A 19,773-nucleotide genomic window follows, 5' to 3' on the forward strand; every position below is an offset into this window, starting at 1 on the left:
TATTAGTAGTGCATTTTATGGGACTGACTCTAACATGTCTGAGCCAGGAATAGTTCTGTGAAAGTCCATGAATTAATACCATTTTAAAATTGTGTGCGTTAAAGCCATAGAAGTAAAGAAAATGTATTATTTAATTACTCACCTGAAATCAGTGTGTAAGCGCATCTCAAACTGATTTATAACTCTCATAGGGTGTGTTTTAAATCTATAATGTGCATAAAAAGTATTCTAGAGAAAGAAAATTGATCACGAAATTCTGAAGTGTTAGGATTATTTCAAGGCAGTGAGACTCTATTTTTCTGTAAGATCCTGCATATTTCAAGGTACTATCCATGTCTGCCAATCGCATCAGACAGGGACCCCTCATCATCTCACATCTTTGTAAAATTTAACACAGGTAAAACTGTCTAGTTAAATCCATACTGAGATAAGCACCTCCCAGCCCTAGGCTCCTTCTAGTTAGTATCCAAGGAGACTCATCCTCACTGTCCCATTGAGGACCCAAAGCACCTTTCCCACCTGGCAGTGACACGAGTAGCTGGCAAAGCTCAGACGTATTTGCTCCTACTTGGCACGCTGCTCTTGCCTGGCCTCTTGCACAGCTCTTGCTCTGATTGAAACAAGCATGATCTCTAAGATAAGTCTGTGGTATATTTGATTATTTGGCTGCTGCTTCAGAGATGAAGATTGTTACTGACTCACCAAAAAAGACAGGTGCTATTTACAGCGTACAGGAGCTGCTCTGCAAACCCGTCTGTGCAAGCAGTAAGGAAATCCTCTCCTTTGCTCTCTCCAAAACCCAGCTTTGGCTGTACAACTAGCTGCTTAGGTTTTCACTTGAAAGGCAGAGCTGGCAATCTGCTGCATGGCTGGCATACTGTTTATTCCTCAACCCTTTTGTTGCTTGCATGCACTGAATTGTTTTTTGCTGGCAGACACGCACAATTCAGCATCAGATTTTGACACACGCATGCTGCTGTCCCGAAGGATTCGCTGAGCGGGCTGTCTTGCAGCTGCTGCATTTTCCACCAGTTAAATTGACAGTTACCTACTGTGTGGAGTTGCTAGGAGAAGGTGTATAGTCATCATTACAGCGTATTCCTTCAATAACAACCTGTAGAGCTCTCTGATATCTCTTCTGCAGGGATTTATACATGTCTTTGCTGCCGACTTAGCATTTGTACAGTCATATTTTTATTGAGAGGCTGGTAGATATTTATTCATTAAGAAACAATTCAGGATCAACTAAAGAGAGGAAAGCTCTGGCATTTGAACATTCACTCTTTGTAGGCTGATGTGGCTGATACTGGCTTCTACCATCTGCTTTTCTGTTGCAGCTTGTTTCTCCAACCTGCAGAGCAGAAACAAGCCTTTCTTCTGGATTTCTTAAAGCCATTCACATTTATCCTGCATGGCAGTGAATTATAGTCCATTTTAAGGAATCTTTTGTGCTTCTGTGTATATTCCTACAGCCGAAAAAGTGCATGAGAAAGGAGCTTGAGCAGTCAGTAGTACAGTAGCTGGCTCACCCGTATGGATTAGACTTGTGAGGTCAGAGGAGCTGTGTGTACTTGCTCTGTGCTTGGGAGGTGGGGGGAGAGAGTGGAATTGTCTATCAAAGTGAATAGCGATTCAGGGAGGATCGCCCCTCAGCTGTTGCAATTCTGATGTGCTTTGAAATGACAGCAGCTCCTGTCTAACATGCATGGATCTTCTGACATTTGTAGTGGACTAAAGAATGCTTTTACTTGCTGCTGAGCCTGACTGTAACTGTATTACTGTAGGACAATAACGATGGGGGCTCGAGCGACGGAAACAACTCGGGAACTGGAAAGCACCTCTATAAAGTATCAAATAGGAGGACATGCAGAGAAAATGTGGCAACGGCTCAAAGGAATGTGAGTAGCTTCTCTCCTTGGCTTTTGTTCTGTTCCCTGAGAAAGATCCTTTTCATCTGTTTGTTAAAATGACTAATTAGCAAACGGGAGAGTTATCGCTAAGCTTTGAATAGCATTTGCTCTCATAACACAGTACAGCACTCTCATATGTGATGCTGCTTAGATTAATGTCAGATTTTGTATAAGGTTCAGTCACCTCATTTGAAAGATATATATTTAATGAGAGTTGTTATCCAAACTGAAATGCAGGTAAGTCTTTTCAGATTAACACTTCCATAGCTCTGATATGATTTTGTAAATGTTATCTTCAGAATCAGCATTGCTGGAGCTGTTTCATCATTCCTTTCAGTATATATAGGTAAGTGTATTATTGCAGTTCCACAGGAGGTATCCATACTTTGCCTTTTGAGATTGCTGAATCTCAAGAAGTCTATACTAAAAGGTGCTTAGCTCTTAGGAGGATGCTATGTCTCTAGTTTTTTGTCAGTTATTTTTGTGCTCAGCAATGCTGAAAGCTGATTGAAAGACTATTTGAAGGAGCTACTATGCTGCTGCGGCGACTAAGTCACTCCTTTCAAATGCAGTTTTCACTGTAGACTTTTGGTGCAAATCATCAGAAAATAAACATCTACAACCTGTCAAGAGAGAAACTCCCTTAAACTAGTGTGTTCTAAACCCTTTAAACTTCAGCGCTTCTTTTTAAGTATTTGTGTGGTGTTTGTCCTGGAGGCTGGTGTTCGGATGTTACAAATAAATACATGTTACATTTGTTGATTTGCAAGCAAGGAAATTGCAATATTGTTTTTGCTGGAAAGATTTGAAATGCAGTGCCTCAGCTGTTGAAAGAAAACGGGTTACTTACAGTGCTAAGAGGATTAGATGCATTGGCACTGCCTAGTTCCTCTATGTATTGGGTAGAGGCTGAAGCTGGCTATGGGAAGGGGAGTTTCCATCATCTGTTTTCTTTCAAGGGAAAGTTGGTTTGCTTCATTGGAAAGTCATTTTTCAGTTGTGGCCAGGGGTATATCGGAACTTCTCTGTGATATGCATTTGAATATTTGCTCTGAATCCTTTCATCACTCTATGATATGCACTTTGGGAATGATTTTGCCCCTAGAAACCCCAAAGCGTACATAGTGGAGCAAATATTTTGATCATTTTCTGAGGCTACACATCTTGCCCCGAGTTTTTGCGTCTAGAGATCTCCACCAGTTTGTGCAGACTTCCATTTGTGTAGGGTCTAAGCTGCTCCTTTTGTTTGTTCTGTAAGTTCTGTTATCGTTGGGCTCTTGGGTTGAAACATTTCCTTTCAGCTGCCTCTGGAACGGTTTCATTAAACAAACTAATGTAAATAACTAAACATTAGTGACAGTCAGTGCATCAGCTCCAGGAAATAAGGTTCGTGCTTCTTTAGGAGTAGTTAAAACAATAGTCGGAGTTTGTGGTATATCAAAATCAAATGGAGGTTGAGTGTTTGAAAACCATGCATCTTTGGCAGGTTAGTGCTAACCTCATGACTATTGTGACTGCAGGACAGGCAGTGCTAAAATACTTCTATTTAAAAGAAACAGGTTACATTATTAGATATGTGCTCAGCTGGCTGTTTTTCAGACTTCACAATGATTTAATTTTAATTATTCACTACTCTATTGGAAATCGCTCACTAGTTAATATAATAAATATTGTATGGGGAAATTTCAAAGAGTTTAATTTTTCAGAGCAGGTGCCTGTGCACAGTTTGTAGTATAAGCATCAGTCATTAAGGGAAAGCATTAATTTGGCTGATGCAGGGATATCAAAGTTGAAGGATGTTTGTATGCCGTAGGGAAGAGGGACAGAGAAGTGTTACTGCACAGATAATCTGACTTGGGAAGAATAATTTTATAAATTGTCAGGAGAATTGTTTCATCTTAGGGAGGGGAACTGTTAGTGAAACTGAGTCTGTTGCAGTCCAAATTTCTGACTTTTTAAAAGTAGTATATGGCAGTATATCTACACTGAAGTAAAGACATGGTATGAATTCTGAAGCTAAATCTGTTCTTGCTGAGAGTTCACAAGCCTACAGAGTTTTTATCAATGTATACATGTGATTTCAATACAGTTTTATAGAGTATTTTGCGTCAAAAGTGCTATCTTCCTGCAAGCAGGTAATTATTTCTGAAAGCATATTGGATTTCATGTAGGCAACTATCTAGATAGTGTTTAAAAACTGCACAGTATGTCCTTACCTAAAATGAGGTTTTATTTTCTGTTAGCATTTCTACTTTTTGCATAATAGACATTAAATCAGGGATTTGGCTCAGAATTACATATGCATTTAACCTCATTTGTCTTGGGGTGGTTTTGTTGGTTTATTGGTGTTTTTTATTTTTGTAAATGCAGACTGTTCTGTAAGACTGTTGAGCTGAATATGCTTAAGAATAAATGAAAATCCTTATTTGAATGCCCAGTAAGAAAAGCTGGGTATTGTGAATGAATGAAAGGGCCTTTCTATGGACTTTGTACTCTATAGGCTTGCATAGACCTTGCTAACCTACTGCTCTCCCTAAGTGCTGCAATAAAGTCTTGAATGTTTTGAATAAAATTAAAGCCATACCTAGCTTTCATGAGGTCCATGTGGCCCTACAGCCAAACTCTGCCTTCTGCATGGCCAATAAAAATCCAAATCTATTTTTTTTTTACATTGCAGTTGTAGCAGTGCTGAAAAGAAGGGGATTATATGGCAGAGAAGAGATTAATTTGAAATGAATAACTTGATCTGGGGTATTGATGCTAGTTTGTTGATGCCTGAGTCTATAAAACACAAGCTCACTAAAGCAGGACTTACTTGTGAAAATGAGTCATGTACTTTTCTGTCTTGAATGGAGCTTCTGGTCTTTGAATTAAGACATTTTCACTATGCAGGCTGTGAGCTTCTAATGTTTTGAACTTCATGCAGAAAACAAAAACAGCAAGTGACAGCTAAATAACTCATATAATAGTGTGGCTTTTATAATTCTTTGTTACGTGGAAAAGTAAAAACAAAAGCTGTTCAAGCCACTTCTGGAATTCCAGCTGCCAGACTGAAAGGGAGTGTTGTACACCTTCCACTTCAGAAGACATCTTGCCAGAGTCCGGCCGAGGGGCCCCTACTCAGACCATTAAATGCCACTGATCACACTTTTTCTCCTTAGCCTTTCATTCTCTGTCAGATGGAATCTTTAAACAGTAACTAAGTCTTCAGTTTATATGTATTCTGGTGTCAACAGGACCAGAAGATTTGCTGCTTAGGAGAGTTTTGCTTCAGATGCTGATAGAGCATGGTAGTGATACCCGAAAGAGAAGCAGCTTCTTGAAAATGTTTTGATTGAGAACCCAGAGAACCAGATTTAAAGCAGAGCTCTGTATGCTTTCTGGTCTTACAGTTTGATATTCTTAATCTGCAGGTAGACTTGTCTTAACTCTGTGTTCTTCAATATTGTGTGAAAAGGTGTGCTCTCTGTTTATTGTGTACATTGGCTGTCTGCAGCTTCACTCAATGTCACCAATAGAACAGTCAGACCCTCCCCCCTCCCAATCTTATTTTGCAGGTAGGCATATTCTTTGCAAGTAGCAAAGTTCCATTTCTGAGCTTTGAATACACTAATGAGAAGATAACTTGATTTTCATAGAGCTGCATAATTGCTAGAATTGTCTCTAAGAGGCCAGAAAATCTCTCAATGGAAAAAGTTAAAATCCAAGGTCCCAAGCATTTGGAGGATTGAAGTTCACATGTGGCTAGAATAGGCTACTTTATTAAATTGTTACTGATTTTAAAAGAGAATATGTGTTACTGCCATCACTGTCCTAAGCCAAATCTGTGCTAACTTGGTTGACAGAAGGGATTTGAGAAAAAGTGTGAGCTTCTTTCTTTGCCTTCTTACCTTCCTTTTCCTCCACATCCAACATAATAGACCCTGATTTCTGCAGAAAGGAGAGTCTAAACTGTTTTAGACACTAAAAGAGACTGACTTGCAGTCCCAATTTTTTGATCCTGCAATGCTGCAGTGACAAAAGCCTAGCATTGCATACATACATATTTTGTAGGAAACTTGGCTTGATGTCAGGGAAAGTAGAGGAATGGCTTCCTCCACACCTGCTGAATTACCAGAAGAGAGAATGCTTTTAAAGGTATCAAAAAGAATCCAGATTAGCAGCATGTTAAGTCTAAAAGGCACCAGAATCAGTAACTTCAATTAGGAAAGGTCACATAGTCATTCCTTCACCAGATCTATGGATGCGGATAGACGAGCTATAGAACAGTTTCCAGAAAAGCATATGACAAAGAGGTCTTTCTTTCGTTCTTCTAAGTTTCTTGTTCACATTTTATTTTATACTGGTTTTGGTATTTCTGCTTGCTTATTGTCCTTTTACGTATGCTCAATTTGACTAAACGATGAAGTTCAGTAAAGTATAACTGAAGAGATTAGAATTATCAAAACTGAAAATTTGTCTTAAAAAGGTATATATATTCAAGAACTGAACAGTCAAAGAGAGAAGGGCTAGAATTACAGGTGAATAACTATCAAAAAATGACGAGACAGAAATTGTCAGTCACTGCTAAATACATTAGGAATAAATGGATATACGGTTCAAGTAGTTTTTTCTTATAATGTTGCCTATTTCTACTTTCTCCTAATATGAAAACTTTTCTTTAAAGAAAAATCTTAAGCTCTTAAAAGTAATCCAAATGACAGCTATTTCTAAAAGGAATTTATGTAAAATTGAAGCTGTTATTTGTCAAATATGATTTCAGAAATGCTCTGAACAGAAAATTGAAGAAATTATATAATGATTTACCTGTTGATTGATATGTATCCCATTAGAGCTATAATTACAGTAAGAATTGTTCCATTATAAATTGTGAATGGCTTCTTTTGATTTTTGAAACTAAAGTCTGTTTCTGCTCCTGAGTAGTCAAGATAAATAATTTATAATTATAACTTTGTAACTTAAAAATATGTATCTAAATTTATAATATGATAAATGTTACAATTTTCAATGACTGTAGATATTTTAGCTACTTATTACCAATTTAGAGAACTCTTCTATCCAGTTGAATTAGAATAATGATATTATTTTGCTGTTACAGTGGTATTTCCATTATCATCATGTACAGGAGTCACAGAATTAATTTTCTCATTTGTACTAATTTTTACTGAAATTTGTGGCATGTATCAGTGCTTTTGATGGATTAGAGTAAATGCTAATCCTCCAATTTACTGTGGGTAGGTGAATTGCTGTGCTTATAGCAAGCTCTACTAGAAATGATTGCAAATTGAAGGAGTAGTGCACAAGCCATAATTCGCCTATATGACTAAGAACAGCAGCAGTGTGTCTTTACAGGTCTCACAATCCCTAAATAATGCAGAATAATATTGAAATTCTTCATTTGTAGACCTTTAAATGTACATACACTGTTCACCTACGCTTGCAATTAAAATTAAGTATTTTATCTAGGAACACTGCAAAGGAGATTAAAGATAACATTTTGAGAAGCTGACTGCTAAACTGCAATTAAATGAAGTCTCAAATTTCTACACTGTGTTTTTTTGTTAGCTTAGACTTCTGACTATACTTATGCTACATCAAACACTTCTAAGATTTCCTAAAATATGCTTTCTGTCCCTATTTAACTTATAAATGTTCAGTTCAGATCTCTGTTTAGAAAGAGATTGCATATAATCCACTACACAAATAATTACTTTCCTCCTATTTTTAACTCCTTCCAGCCACTTGTGCAGGGGCCCTTGCTTGCCTGGCAGGCCAACCAGTTATTAGAAATGTTTCTTTCAAAAACTTAATTCTCCAATTTAATTGGTACACATTGAAGCCTGCACAAAACAGTTAGCAGTTTCTCAGAGCTATCGGTCAAAAACTCAGAGTTCATGCTGCCCTCCCACATATACCTCTTAGTTTCTGCACCACCTCAACAAGAGAATGAAGTCAAAATATCTGGATAGGCAAAAAAAAGGTCTTTTGTCTTGCTAATTATATAGCATTGGAAAAATGCAAATGCCTAAATACTGAAATTACATAGTTACTGGTGGAAGTTAGAATAAAAATAGGCTTCCACTTCATGCATCTGAAAGAGAAACATAACCTCAGGTTTATCAAAATTGTGTCTGACAGACGTTTTCCTGTAAGATGTCAAAATAATCATTTAGGAGTGATCTAAGCATTTAGTACTGTTCTGTTTGTGATTGCCATCTGATCTGGTTTACTCCTGATACCATCTCTGGAGTATGTCTAGAACAAAACAGTTGCATTTATTTCTGCTCCCATTTACTGGAGACTACTAGAAAATTAAGTGTGCAAAAAAGCTCTTAGATCTACTGTGTGGTAGCAAGTCCTCCAGTGCTGCTGTGTTGTTGTACGTAGCATGCAGGTTTTCTTTTTATCAGAAAACCAAGCAAAACATTCAAAGTCCCCAAAAGGAAGCAAAATCAAGAAACCAACCAAATGGGCTAAGCTTGACCCACAGACTGCAGAGTGGTGGAGTACTTAATCTCCCTTAGTGACAGCAGATGTTTGGGAGCTTTTTTGGTGTTCCTTTTCTTTCTTCTCTTACAGTCGAGGGTCACCAATGCAATTTATGGAACTTTTAAAACAAGCCCTTGTATAGAGCAGCTACAGAGGAGGTCAGAAATACAAAGTCAATCCTTTATTTTTACTAAAGAGCTAGAGAAGACTGAGAAGTTGTGACTAAAATATTTAAGAGAGAAAAATGTACTCTGCTGTGGTTATGGGAAGCTGAACAGAAATGAAGTACATCAGTTATAAAGTTACAGCTGATGATAGAAGTGACTCACTTTTCATGGTCCATAAAGCTTTACAATTAGGCAGTGTTGCAAACTTGAAGAAGCAAACCTTCTACCCAGTCTTTCTTTTCTTTCAGAAAACTGCTTAGATTTACTTGTAAAGAACTACTAAAGGCATTCCGTATCTGTTAAAGGCTGCAACTGGTTGCAGAGTGGTCTGTGGCTCAGGACATAGATATATAGTCTCTGAATACATATATACAAAGAATAGTGAACTTAAAGGAGTATGTGATTTACTCCTAAAAGTTTGGGTGATACTGTGGGCCAGCCTATGTAATTTTGTAAGTCAAATACTTTTAGTGTGACATGTTGTGTTTATTCCCGTGGATTATGCTAGCAAAGTGATTTCCAATCTCATCTTTTGTGAGCTGAGGGAGTTTGTCAGCCAAGTGGTCCCTAAAAGATGAACTTTTTCAGTGGCCATCACGGATTAAATTGTTTCTCTTGATTAATTTTTGCCTCCCAACTCTCATTGCTGCTTCCATGCTATCTTTCCTAGCTGTTCTAGTATGACTGATTTTGATCCCATGCAGGGATTTCTTCTGTGTTAAAATAAACCCATAATATTACTTTTTTTTTTTAAACCCTGTGATAAATTTAAATTTCAGTCAGCTCCTAGCTTGGATTCCTTCTGTGTTTCCATGCCTAGTTGGGTCCTTACAATGGAGGAAGTTGTCTGAGGGTGGGAATACTTGAAGTGAAAGGAGATTGTCCTGCTTGAGCAGCTTTCCAACAAAATAGTCACAATCTTAAGCTGCTCATGTTTTAAGTCTTTATTCTGTGATACCATAAATCTGATTGTAAAATATCTAATAAGCGATCAAAACATGACAGAAATTGTTGATCTGATATGAACTTGTCCTGAGGGTTCAATTTAGTCCCAGCAATTTTGAAAGGTTAACTTTGAACTAGCAGATTTTATGAAGATCAAGTACTGCGTCACTCCAGCTTTATGATGCATCAGATAATATCTGTGCTCCTGTAGCCAACAGAAAGCTGGCCTGAAAGAAGGCCAGTATAAACGTCTGTGTTGTGTACTTTGGCTAATTCAAGACAATTGTAATCACGCATTTGCACCTCAACTGAATCAGTTAAGTGCTTCTAGGTAATCTATAGCCAGCAGTTGCAGAACTGTAATCTAAACCTTCCTAAGCCTATTGTTTGCCTTTGTTGCATAAAACTCTGTGCAGCCACTGGCAATATTTCGGGTGTCTGCCAATCAAAAAAAGGTGGAAACTGCTATCTTAAATTTTGATTCTTCTTGACCTGAATGCCCTGTGAATGAGTACTCATTAGCTGCCGTTGTGCTGTTTATGGGCTGTACAATGAATCTGGACAGTCATGAAGTTTTATATGAGTTCTTCAGAATGATAAGCGATGCTCATCTGAGTCAGTGTCCTAAAATAATGAAATAAAAATGGGATTCTGAAGTTGCTTTTCTATTTGGCAATTTAGGTAAATACCTCTGATTTTAGACCTTCCAGAGAAGATGATACCTTGAGGTATCATCTGGAGAACATCAAAATGTAAAACATACATTGAAGCTTTACTTTTTTCAAACCAGTAGTTCTACAAATATACCTTCAAAGTTTTAGTTATTTATTAAAAAGAAAACTAAAAAGAATGTACTTTTTCTCAAGTTTGCCTCACTGATCTCATAGCTGCTTCATGATGGCATAATTAAATGTGTGTAATCAGTCATTCAGCACTTTTGCCTGGTTTTGCTGCTATTTATTTAATGAGTTTTTCCAGCTTTAGAGACTGTTGAATTCCAGCAGTGCAACCTTTCAAGTATAATGCAGATATTATTTGATGCAGTGTTATTTAACAGAGGGAGATGTAAAGGCAGATGTTTGTCTATGCAAGTGCTTACACTCCATTATCTATTGTTTGACATTGGCTGCAGTTTGTTTGACCCAGCCCTTCTTCAGACTGTTGGCGCCCCCAGGAAAACAAGTAGCCTCCATAAATATTATGCAGACATTTAATTGTTGTGAAGTTCTCTGATAAATAGTGTTTGAAGACAGTTACATTTGAATGGTACACTGTTAGTGTAATTTATGCCAGAAAGACACTAAGGAAGAGACTACTGGGTAGTATTTGCTTCTTTCTTTTGTTCATCTGCCATACAGAACTGGTTTTCTGCCTGGGAAAACTGAAATTAAATAATATTGTTGTTTTTTTTTTCTGCTGTGTTTTCTGCAGAATGTATTGAAGAATCAACAACATATATTGTGCTTACCTGCAATTATATGTTTTGTATTTGATTTACTGTTTTTTTTTAATATTTCTTTTTAATACCTCTTACACCATTTAGTCATATTTAATAGATTTCCCTCCCATTTCTGTTAAAGACTTGATGAAGGCTTGAATTTTTTTCTTCTGAAGATTTTTATTAATGCCACTGTATTTCCTAACCCCGAATACATTCAGTTAAGATAACCAAGATACCTGTTTGGCAGAGATGCCAAATGTGCCAAGCTCAGGTGGAGCTGCAAATGATTGTCCCTTTTGACAGTCCCTTTTTATTATCAGTGTTATTTTCTGATGCACAGGCAACTGCAGTGCAAAAAGCATTACATCATTGGCATTGATTTCCATTAGGGTGGGCTGGAATGCAGAATTCCTGCTCCAAAGAAAATGAAATACATAAAAAACGCTTGAAAAGGCCATGAAGATTAAATTCTCAGAAGAATGAGTATTCTGAAATGTCTTTTGAAAAAATTGAATCAACATCTCCTTCTGATTTTTTTTTCCACTTCCCAGATCATAAACTGAGGCAGCAGTAAACTGGTTGTTTGAAAACCAGTGATCCTAGTCCCTGTGCTGCCAAATATGACCCTGGAGCACAGATCTGAGCAAGCCAGTGGAATAGCTTCCTGTAGTCTGGAAATCTCCAAGATAGTTATAATTTAATGAGCAAATTAAGCTGTGCACAAAATCCGAAAACTTCCATCAGAGAAAAAATTCAGTAAGAAAATTACTGACCGACTCTGATATAATTCTTTTTTACTTAACTAGAAAGACCATAGATTTTATTGGTAATTGGAAATTAGATATTTCTCTTTCACAGAAAACTGCTAAAGTATCACAGAAGGTTTTCTCTGATTATGTATTCATAGTTGGGTACTAGGAAATATATGTTTCAGTGGCTACTAAGACACCTTCACCAGCCGTAATGTCAGTTAAAGTTTGAAACCAGCTTTATGGGATAATCCTGTAACAGTCAGTAGCAGTAAGATGGAGAGTAAGAGTAAGATGGAGCCCTGCAATATACTGCTGTGACAAGGAAATCCTGTTTTAGTGTTATACCTTTCTCGAACAGACTCTTGGCCTTAATTCTAAACAGTTGGCACTAAAAAGAGAGTTCCAATTCATTTACATGTGAATATTGTGTGCATGTGTGTGTGTACTCACAGTTCTTTAATTTATTAAAAAATTGTATTTATCTGTATGTGTTTTACAGATAAAAATGTCAGTTGTGGGTTTTTCCCCCTTCTTTCTACTATCTGTAAGGCTTAGCTTGGTTACAAACTGAAGTTAATAATAAGAAGGAATTTGTCTCAATCTCTCCAGGCAGCACATGTATTTGATACGTTTAAGAGTGGCATACTATTGTATTGCGATGGAAAATGTTGAGCCCTTCCTTCCTGTTCCCTTCATGAAGACTTTTCAGAACTGTGTAACTGTTTTTATTTATAGAGTTAAATAGTACGCTTACCTTTAGAAGGAAAACTACAATCATTAAATGACAGGAAGTATTGCTTAGAGTGTCAAGAATATATGTAGAAGGAGTGAAAAAAATTTATACTCTTCCAAATAATATTATCTCTACTAGATACTTTCTGGTTTATGTAAATTTTGTCAGAAATGTTGCGTTCTTAACTTAAAATGCTGTAGTTAAAAACTTCAGCTCTTTGAGCCTTTTGATTTCAAAGTTCCTGTCTAAGTAATTGATTTAATATTGCTTGTTTCTCTATAAATATTAAAAAAAAATTGTCAAAGACATGTCAAAATGAAGAATATTAATAACATACACATGTAAATAATTTAGTGGTAACTGTGACAAAGCTTTGCCTTCAAGAGAGAAATATTTAATTCTATTTTCAGTTGTTCTCTTCAGTGGTTCAGCTAGCCATTATGTACCTTGTGTGAGTTCCACGTCAAAAAGGGATTCCCTCTCCACTTGGTTGCTAGAACACGCCTACTGTTCCAGAAATATTTAAATACATAATGTGTAGAAGTAACTAGGCATGAAGTGTTAAAACATTTTGGTTCAACCCACTTCTGAAGGTATATAATTAATCTGTTTCATACTTTCTAATTAAAAAAAGTATGATGCATACTTAGTAGATTTCTGCTGTTAAGTAGGTCATGTGGGATGATCTTTTTGTTAAGAAATGAAAGATTGGTAGCATATTTCTGTCCTGTGAAACAGAAATTGAATTTCCAAGGATGCCAAACAGACAGTTCATGAACACATATGACCCAAGCCTTATGACTCCTAATTCTGGTTTAATATAGCAAATTTTCTGTTTTCCCTCACCAGTAATGTTTTGGTTTTTGGTATTCCAAGAAAAAACACCTATGCCCCTGTTGTAGATCATGTGTTGTATGAACCTGAACATTGGCTAAGAGAAGAATGGTTTGCCTGCATAGCAGATAGGGACAAAAAGGTTTAAAAGTGAATGTACAACAGCTGCAAGTCTGTTTTAGAGCTGGCTATGAGGTAAACACAGGATATGAGCGTCCCAGAAGATTACGATAGTTTATAGCTCAATCCAAACTTTCTGAGTTGCTCATATCACTTTACAGGCTAAGCCAAAGTTTGTATTCAGAGAGCCTTTTAGAAGACTAAATTGTGATAAATTTAATACAACTATGACAGAGCATATGCTGATGTTTAGAACAAAGATGGTATTAGAATTCTTATAGAAAATCCTAGCTTTGATTTGGGCCTCTAATCATATTTCCGCATTTTCAGTAGAATCTTGCATATCTATTAACATTGCATGCTACCTGCTACAGACTAATTAACACTACCAAGGTGTTATGATTACTTTCTGGAAAAATTAAGTGGCTAAGGTGGGCATAAGCCTTATGGAACCACCTCTGTCACCCATATCTTTCTTGACTTACATTCAGCTTTGACCAGATTCATTCTGGCTACATGACAGGGTCAGTTTTGTCTTAGCATGAGGTCATATTTAGCCTTCTAATGCTGTGCAGATCATCTTCTCTTTATGATAAAGGGTTGTATCCAGAATGTCGTTCTGTGTAGTTTAAAATATCTTTTTATTCAGATACAGGATGCAAGTAAAATGTAAACAGTGCATAATGAGTTAATGAGAGTATATGATTTCCTTTGAGTTTTGCTTAATACCTTTTAGTTTGTAAGTTCAGAACATTTTCATCATCGGTTCAGTGCTAAAATCATCTTGATGGTTTGGGAGAAGGGGACTCAGAAGTTGCAAAGTCCTTGAATCATGTTACTATTTAAGGAAACATAATTATTAACAGAACTTCATTTTTAAATACACTTCAGTGTTTATCTTTATATGTGTAATCTCAAATATATTCTTAGATTGAATGACCAAGAGAATAGAATGAAACTTTATACTTTGAGACAACACATTCAGTAGGAGAAGATTTCAAGAGGAAGAATCTTGAGGAAATGGTAGAATTCATAGAAATTTTAGACATTAACTGTATTTTTTCCATTTCCAGTAATGAAAAACAGTATTGGAGCTTTACGTAAGGTGACTCTGCATTGAAATAGACTCAGAAAAGTACTGTGTAACGCTCCATACCCACAATGTAAAGTGACAACAGATGTGATTTCTCACACTAAAATGCATTCTTATCATTTGACAATGATTAACATTATGATGGTTCTTTTGGCATGGAACTGAAATTTTTCTACACTGTGCAAGCTATATTAAATCTGTCTTTAGCTGGCACCCATGCCTTACTGAAGTTGGCAGACGACCACGTGCATGGGACCAATTCCAGCTTTATACATGGGCATGAGTGCAAAAATCTCCATATGATAATTCACTTCTGAAAATTAGTTGATGGTTTTCACAAAAGGGGAGCTGTATAATGCAGTTCTATCTCAGCAGAAAAGTACTTTGTGGCCCAGCTATGGGTTCTACTTGCTCAGTCATCTGCTTTTATCAAATCGTCTAGAATCTAGTAACATTTAAAGGCACTCCAATTCCTGTCTGCATGGGATTTTGTGGTTCAATCTGAATATTTTACAGCTTTGCAAGACTGCCGTTCACAGATGTAAGAAAACGTTAAGATACAACATTCAATTCATTTCTACAGGTGAAATGTGGTGTTTTACTACAGATTTGTCTGAAATGGAGAATGTGAAATAAGTTTGGGGTTTTTGAATGAGGAGAGAAAAAGGTATGTAATAGTTTTTGTGTCATAATTAACATAATACAGCCAATGTCATGAGCATAGAGCATAGACCATAGAATTTCAGCCTGTGATTTCTCCATCAAATCCATAATTTAATAAAATTAGCCTGGTTCTGGTCTCACACCACTATAATTGGAAGCTATTGAATTACAACACAATAAATGAGACCTCAAACCAGATTTACTTTGTTGTGAAAAAAGAGCACAGAATTTCATAGATGCAGTGGAATTTGGCTAAGGCTTATTGGTCACTCCTTTTTATGAACAGTGGGCTATGTCAAGGAGTTTTTTCAGAGTTAGTTACTGGATGAGATTCTTCTTTTCTAGATTGCTAAGTGAGCAAGTCATCTGATAGGACAAGAATCATTCCCTGAAGCTCCACTTCTTTTTTTTTGCCTTTCTCCCCCCACCAAAGGAAAGAAACATGTTTACTTCCCTTTGTCTATCACTTGGCTGCAGCTATAGTAGTAACACAGAAACAGATTGCAATAAATTTGCTATTTATTGCTACGATTTTGGATTTTTGCCACTCTTGCTAATGAGTTATGTTTTTGCAGATAGACAAACTCAGGATGGGCTCCTCAGCAAACATGCACTCAGTTGTATCCTGGTTTGTCATTAAATTTATTTTTAACAATAAAATCACCAGATTGTAATTTGTATTATGATCATCACGAATAGATCTCACCATGTTTAATGCAACTGTGAAGCTTTGTGCAGATGAGGGAGTTTAGACATTGAAAGAAAAAGCAGTTGTACAGGATCATCTAAAGTTTTATTTTAGCAGTTTTTCTGTAGTGATTTGGGGAATGGGAACAGGGAGGAAGTGAGAGGTAGATGGGAAGGGACAGTTTTATCTAATGCCATCCCCCAGTTAAACCAAACAATTTAATTGCATTCCTTTATAGTGCAGCATGCAGCTAGCATGATATACACAATATTGTATGTTATTTTGTATAATAGCAGAAGTATATACCACATTAAGTGCTGAAGTCTTAAATGCTGTACTCACATTTTTACAGGTAGCTGAAGGCTTTTCACTATACACTCAGCACTGCTAAAAGTGTATATAACAAATAAAAATTGGAAGTTTTGTTTTTTTCCCTGCTGAGTTGCCTCGGAGGAAAGTGTCAGAAGCACAAAAGCCTTTGTTGCTTCACTTTGTGATTAAATCCAGCCTTACCATTAAAGGAACTCTGCTTTTGCATTATTGCCCTCTTACAAAAATCTGTCTTCCCATCACAAATATTTCAGTTTCCTTATGCTTCCTAATTAACACTGAAAGCATTCCTAACATTGCGAGTCTAGAAGCTTCCATTCTTTCGTGGGTAAAGAATTAAGCTCAGCAGTTACACATGTAAGAGATGTTCTACTCAGTAAACTATCTTCTCTGTACCAAAAGTAGACTGCTAATGAGCAAATGTAAGCTACCATTTTTAATTTTAAATTTCATTATCCACAAAGGAAATGATGCCTACATGTGTGATTGCAGCTATCCAGATTTCCTTATCTGTGTAAATGAATTATGAAAGTGAAAATGAGAAAAAGCATTATCTGAGCAGCAATGTATTACCAATTATAGTAATGTGATTATATAATCATAACACTCCTTTTCAGGCACTTGTACCTCAAATAGAAGGTAGCTTTTTTTTTCTGTTCACATTAAAACTTTCCTAACAGATTTAGTAAGCGTAAAAAGGTTGCATTTAACCTGTGGAAAAAAATATTAACACCAAAAGTTATCCCACTTATCTGTGTCAGCTTCAGTTCACAGGTCTGGATACAATGACACATGTTTGCTTGAGTAGTTATGCTGCTTTTTTCTGTCTTCCTTCCCCACACTCATTTGGAAAGGGTACCTTTAATTGAGATCGCTTGTAGGAATCCAGGTAATTTCAAGGATCTGGTTTACTGGCACAGTCAAAGGAGTAATGGATGTGGCATAGAGGAGAATGAACTGTCAGAGCTGGGGGGGAAGTATTGATTCATTGCTGTGACTGGTGTATTGAGAAATGAAATCCCTAAATTGTATTGAAAAGATTTTCTTTCATTGAAGTGCCAGCAATGCCAGTGCTGAAGCACTGTTAAGGAACCCATGAGATTGCTTCCCCACACCCCAGTGCAATTAGAACAATAGAAAACACTGAATCAAAGAATCAGTGTTTTACATTTGCTTGGCACAATGCTAACTTAACCAAGAATGAAATGGCTCAAGGATTTTTTCCATAGAAATAGGACAACAAGACATTCTGGTACCACTCCCAGAGCATGACTCACAAAGAGAAAGCAGCAGAGAGAGTAGGTTTTTTCTTTCACAAAGCCACTCACTTCCTTTCAAGGTTATGCACTTGTTTTTGTTTCTAAATGTGTTATTTGATTCTCTTCCTATTAATGTCTGAAAAAATAGTCTTAAAGGTAGATGACAACAATATGTATGGAGCTGGTTGTCATCCCTCTCCATTTTTGCTGAAAGATGCATGCTACATTCCTTCTGTGTATAGTCACTTCAATACAACATGAAATCCTGACATGATGGTGAGTTCTCTGACTCCTTACTAAATGGGGTGGTTCTAGCAAAATGGACCAAATGATACCAATTAATTGTTTCTCAACATTCATTCATTAGCATTACAAAGTATTGTGATGTCAAGACTTCTCTTGCTGGTTAAGGTATTTATCAAGCTAAACTGAAAGGCTTTTTCACCCCCCTGCCCCTGATAGTAATCTTTTATCAATTAGCCTCTAAACAATATATTCAAATAATACGCTTAGATTACCCTCCACTTAAAAATGCTGCTGAATATGTTTGTCCTGCTCGTTACAGAATGATTAGGCTTCAAAGTCCTAAACTCACGTTTAGTTGTTATTACTTGGTATTAGGCCATTGTTCCACGTTCTTGTTAATGGTGTGTTTCCTATCTGCTGCAGTTCATTGTGACCGTATTGCTCATACTGTCTACGTACATGGCAAACATATTTTCAAATATTTCAAAGTAGTTCCTTGAGCTTCAGTAGCACAAAAACCTTAATGTATCTGGGACTATAAAGCAAATACCTGTTCTGAGAGCAATGGAATGAACTAGTAACTGACCTAGAATAAAGGCTTAATTTTTAGTTTCAGTTGATTTTGGTCATGTCACTGTGTTTTGCTAGCAGTAGAGTTTCTTTTAACACTTCACCTCTGAGAAAAAGAGGCTGAAGTAATATGAATGACTTGTGATGCTGAGGGACTTCTTCAACAGTAAAATCTGGTAAGTAAACCTAATACATTTCAGATAAACATACGTTTTGGGGGCTTTGGAAAATGTGTGCTTTTTGTGTAGATGGCCCATTGCTATTTCTTTGCATGAACAAAAGTATTAAAAGGAATAGTTAAGACAAAAAATGAAGAAAGAAAAATATTTTTTTGAAACATGAAATATATATCTTAACACAAATTATCAGGATTTATTAATATGCCTGATATCTTGCTTTAGCTAAGAAAGTAAAACAGGAAAGTATCGCACGCATTCATACTGCTACCATGAGATGTCTCTGTTACTACTGTTGGTTCTGTATATACCTGATCACATGTATAGAACTATGAGTTGGAGATGATATGTAGTGAGGGCTATAGCTGAGGGCTGTACTCTAGATAATTCCAGTATCTGCAATGTCAGGATTGATTTCTGTGTTGTATTTTTACCCAAGAAGGTGAAGAAGGGAACTTCAGCTTTTTTTATTTTATTTCTTTTTCTCATTTATTATCACCTAAAAGGTAGCAAAACCAGCTAACCAAATCACTTGAGTAGAAAGTTACGTTGAATTCTCCTCATCTCTACTCCTCTTTGCTTCAGTGTTTTGATTATTCAGTGTTTCTCCCAGAACATGCCTGCATGAGAGTTCTTGTCTCTGTACTGACTTCTGAGGCCCTTTAAATCTAGAGTCACTGGTAAAATTGATTAAAAGCTAAAATTTCCATCCCATAAGAAATGTTAAATTCTGTAGGCTTCTTACTGGACTGTGAACTAATTCAAGGTTGGGAAGTTCAAGCATCATTTTGGTTTTCTGATACTTTATGCAATCAGTTCATCTGGGAACTCAGTAAGAACCCCAGACAAATGATTATTGATTTATTCAGGTGATATATCATGATGGGACCTGCCCAAGTCCACCTTGCAAAGATGTGGGAATAGTGTATAGTTAAAGACAACAATACACAGGGAGAAAAAGATCTGAAACCTATCCTTACTCTCCTCCCTCTAGCCTACAAAGAAAGATTCTGAAGAGTGGCCAGACTTGGAAAGTAGCTCTACGCAAGGTTCACAGAAATGGTATTTTAGTTTGATTTATCCTGGTTTGCTAATAAAGACGTTCTTTGCAATAGGGAGGTTTTGTAGTGAATATATGTGGGTGCACCACAACCTTCCACCCTCTGCATACTCATGTAGACTTACATCTCATTACTGTCTAGTTATTAATTGTATGTGTCTGTGAACAATGATGGCTTCAAGTACTAAGCTGTCAATATGACTTTCCCAGATGAACATCTGAGTAGGTGTAAATGTCATGATAAGCATGCTGCCTTCATGTATCACAGAAAGTTATTATCTCTTTTCTGCTGATTCT

General features: G+C 36.6%; 1 protein-coding gene across 3 annotated transcripts in view; it reads left to right on the forward strand.

Moving 5' to 3' along the window:
* Window positions 1–1,106: 1,106 nt before the first annotated feature.
* Window positions 1,107–19,773, forward strand: part of PDE1A (phosphodiesterase 1A) — a 157,127-nt gene continuing 138,460 nt past the window's right edge. The window contains exons 1-2 of one of the 3 annotated variants that reach the window (XM_057411770.1): window positions 1,107–1,551; window positions 1,785–1,898. In XM_057411770.1, coding sequence (XP_057267753.1) covers window positions 1,795–1,898 — 104 coding nt within the window. In that variant the 5' untranslated portion in view covers window positions 1,107–1,551; window positions 1,785–1,794. Of the gene's footprint in view, window positions 1,552–1,580; window positions 1,899–19,773 lie in introns of those variants that run through there. The other 2 variants (XM_057411775.1, XM_057411773.1) reach the window with 2 other exon arrangements.

The sequence above is a fragment of the Pezoporus wallicus genome, unplaced genomic scaffold (assembly GCF_028554395.1).
Source record: "Pezoporus wallicus isolate ANWC-B61680 ecotype Strahan unplaced genomic scaffold, APGP_CSIRO_Pwel_v1 contig_6732, whole genome shotgun sequence".
Taxonomy (NCBI): domain Eukaryota; kingdom Metazoa; phylum Chordata; class Aves; order Psittaciformes; family Psittacidae; genus Pezoporus; species Pezoporus wallicus.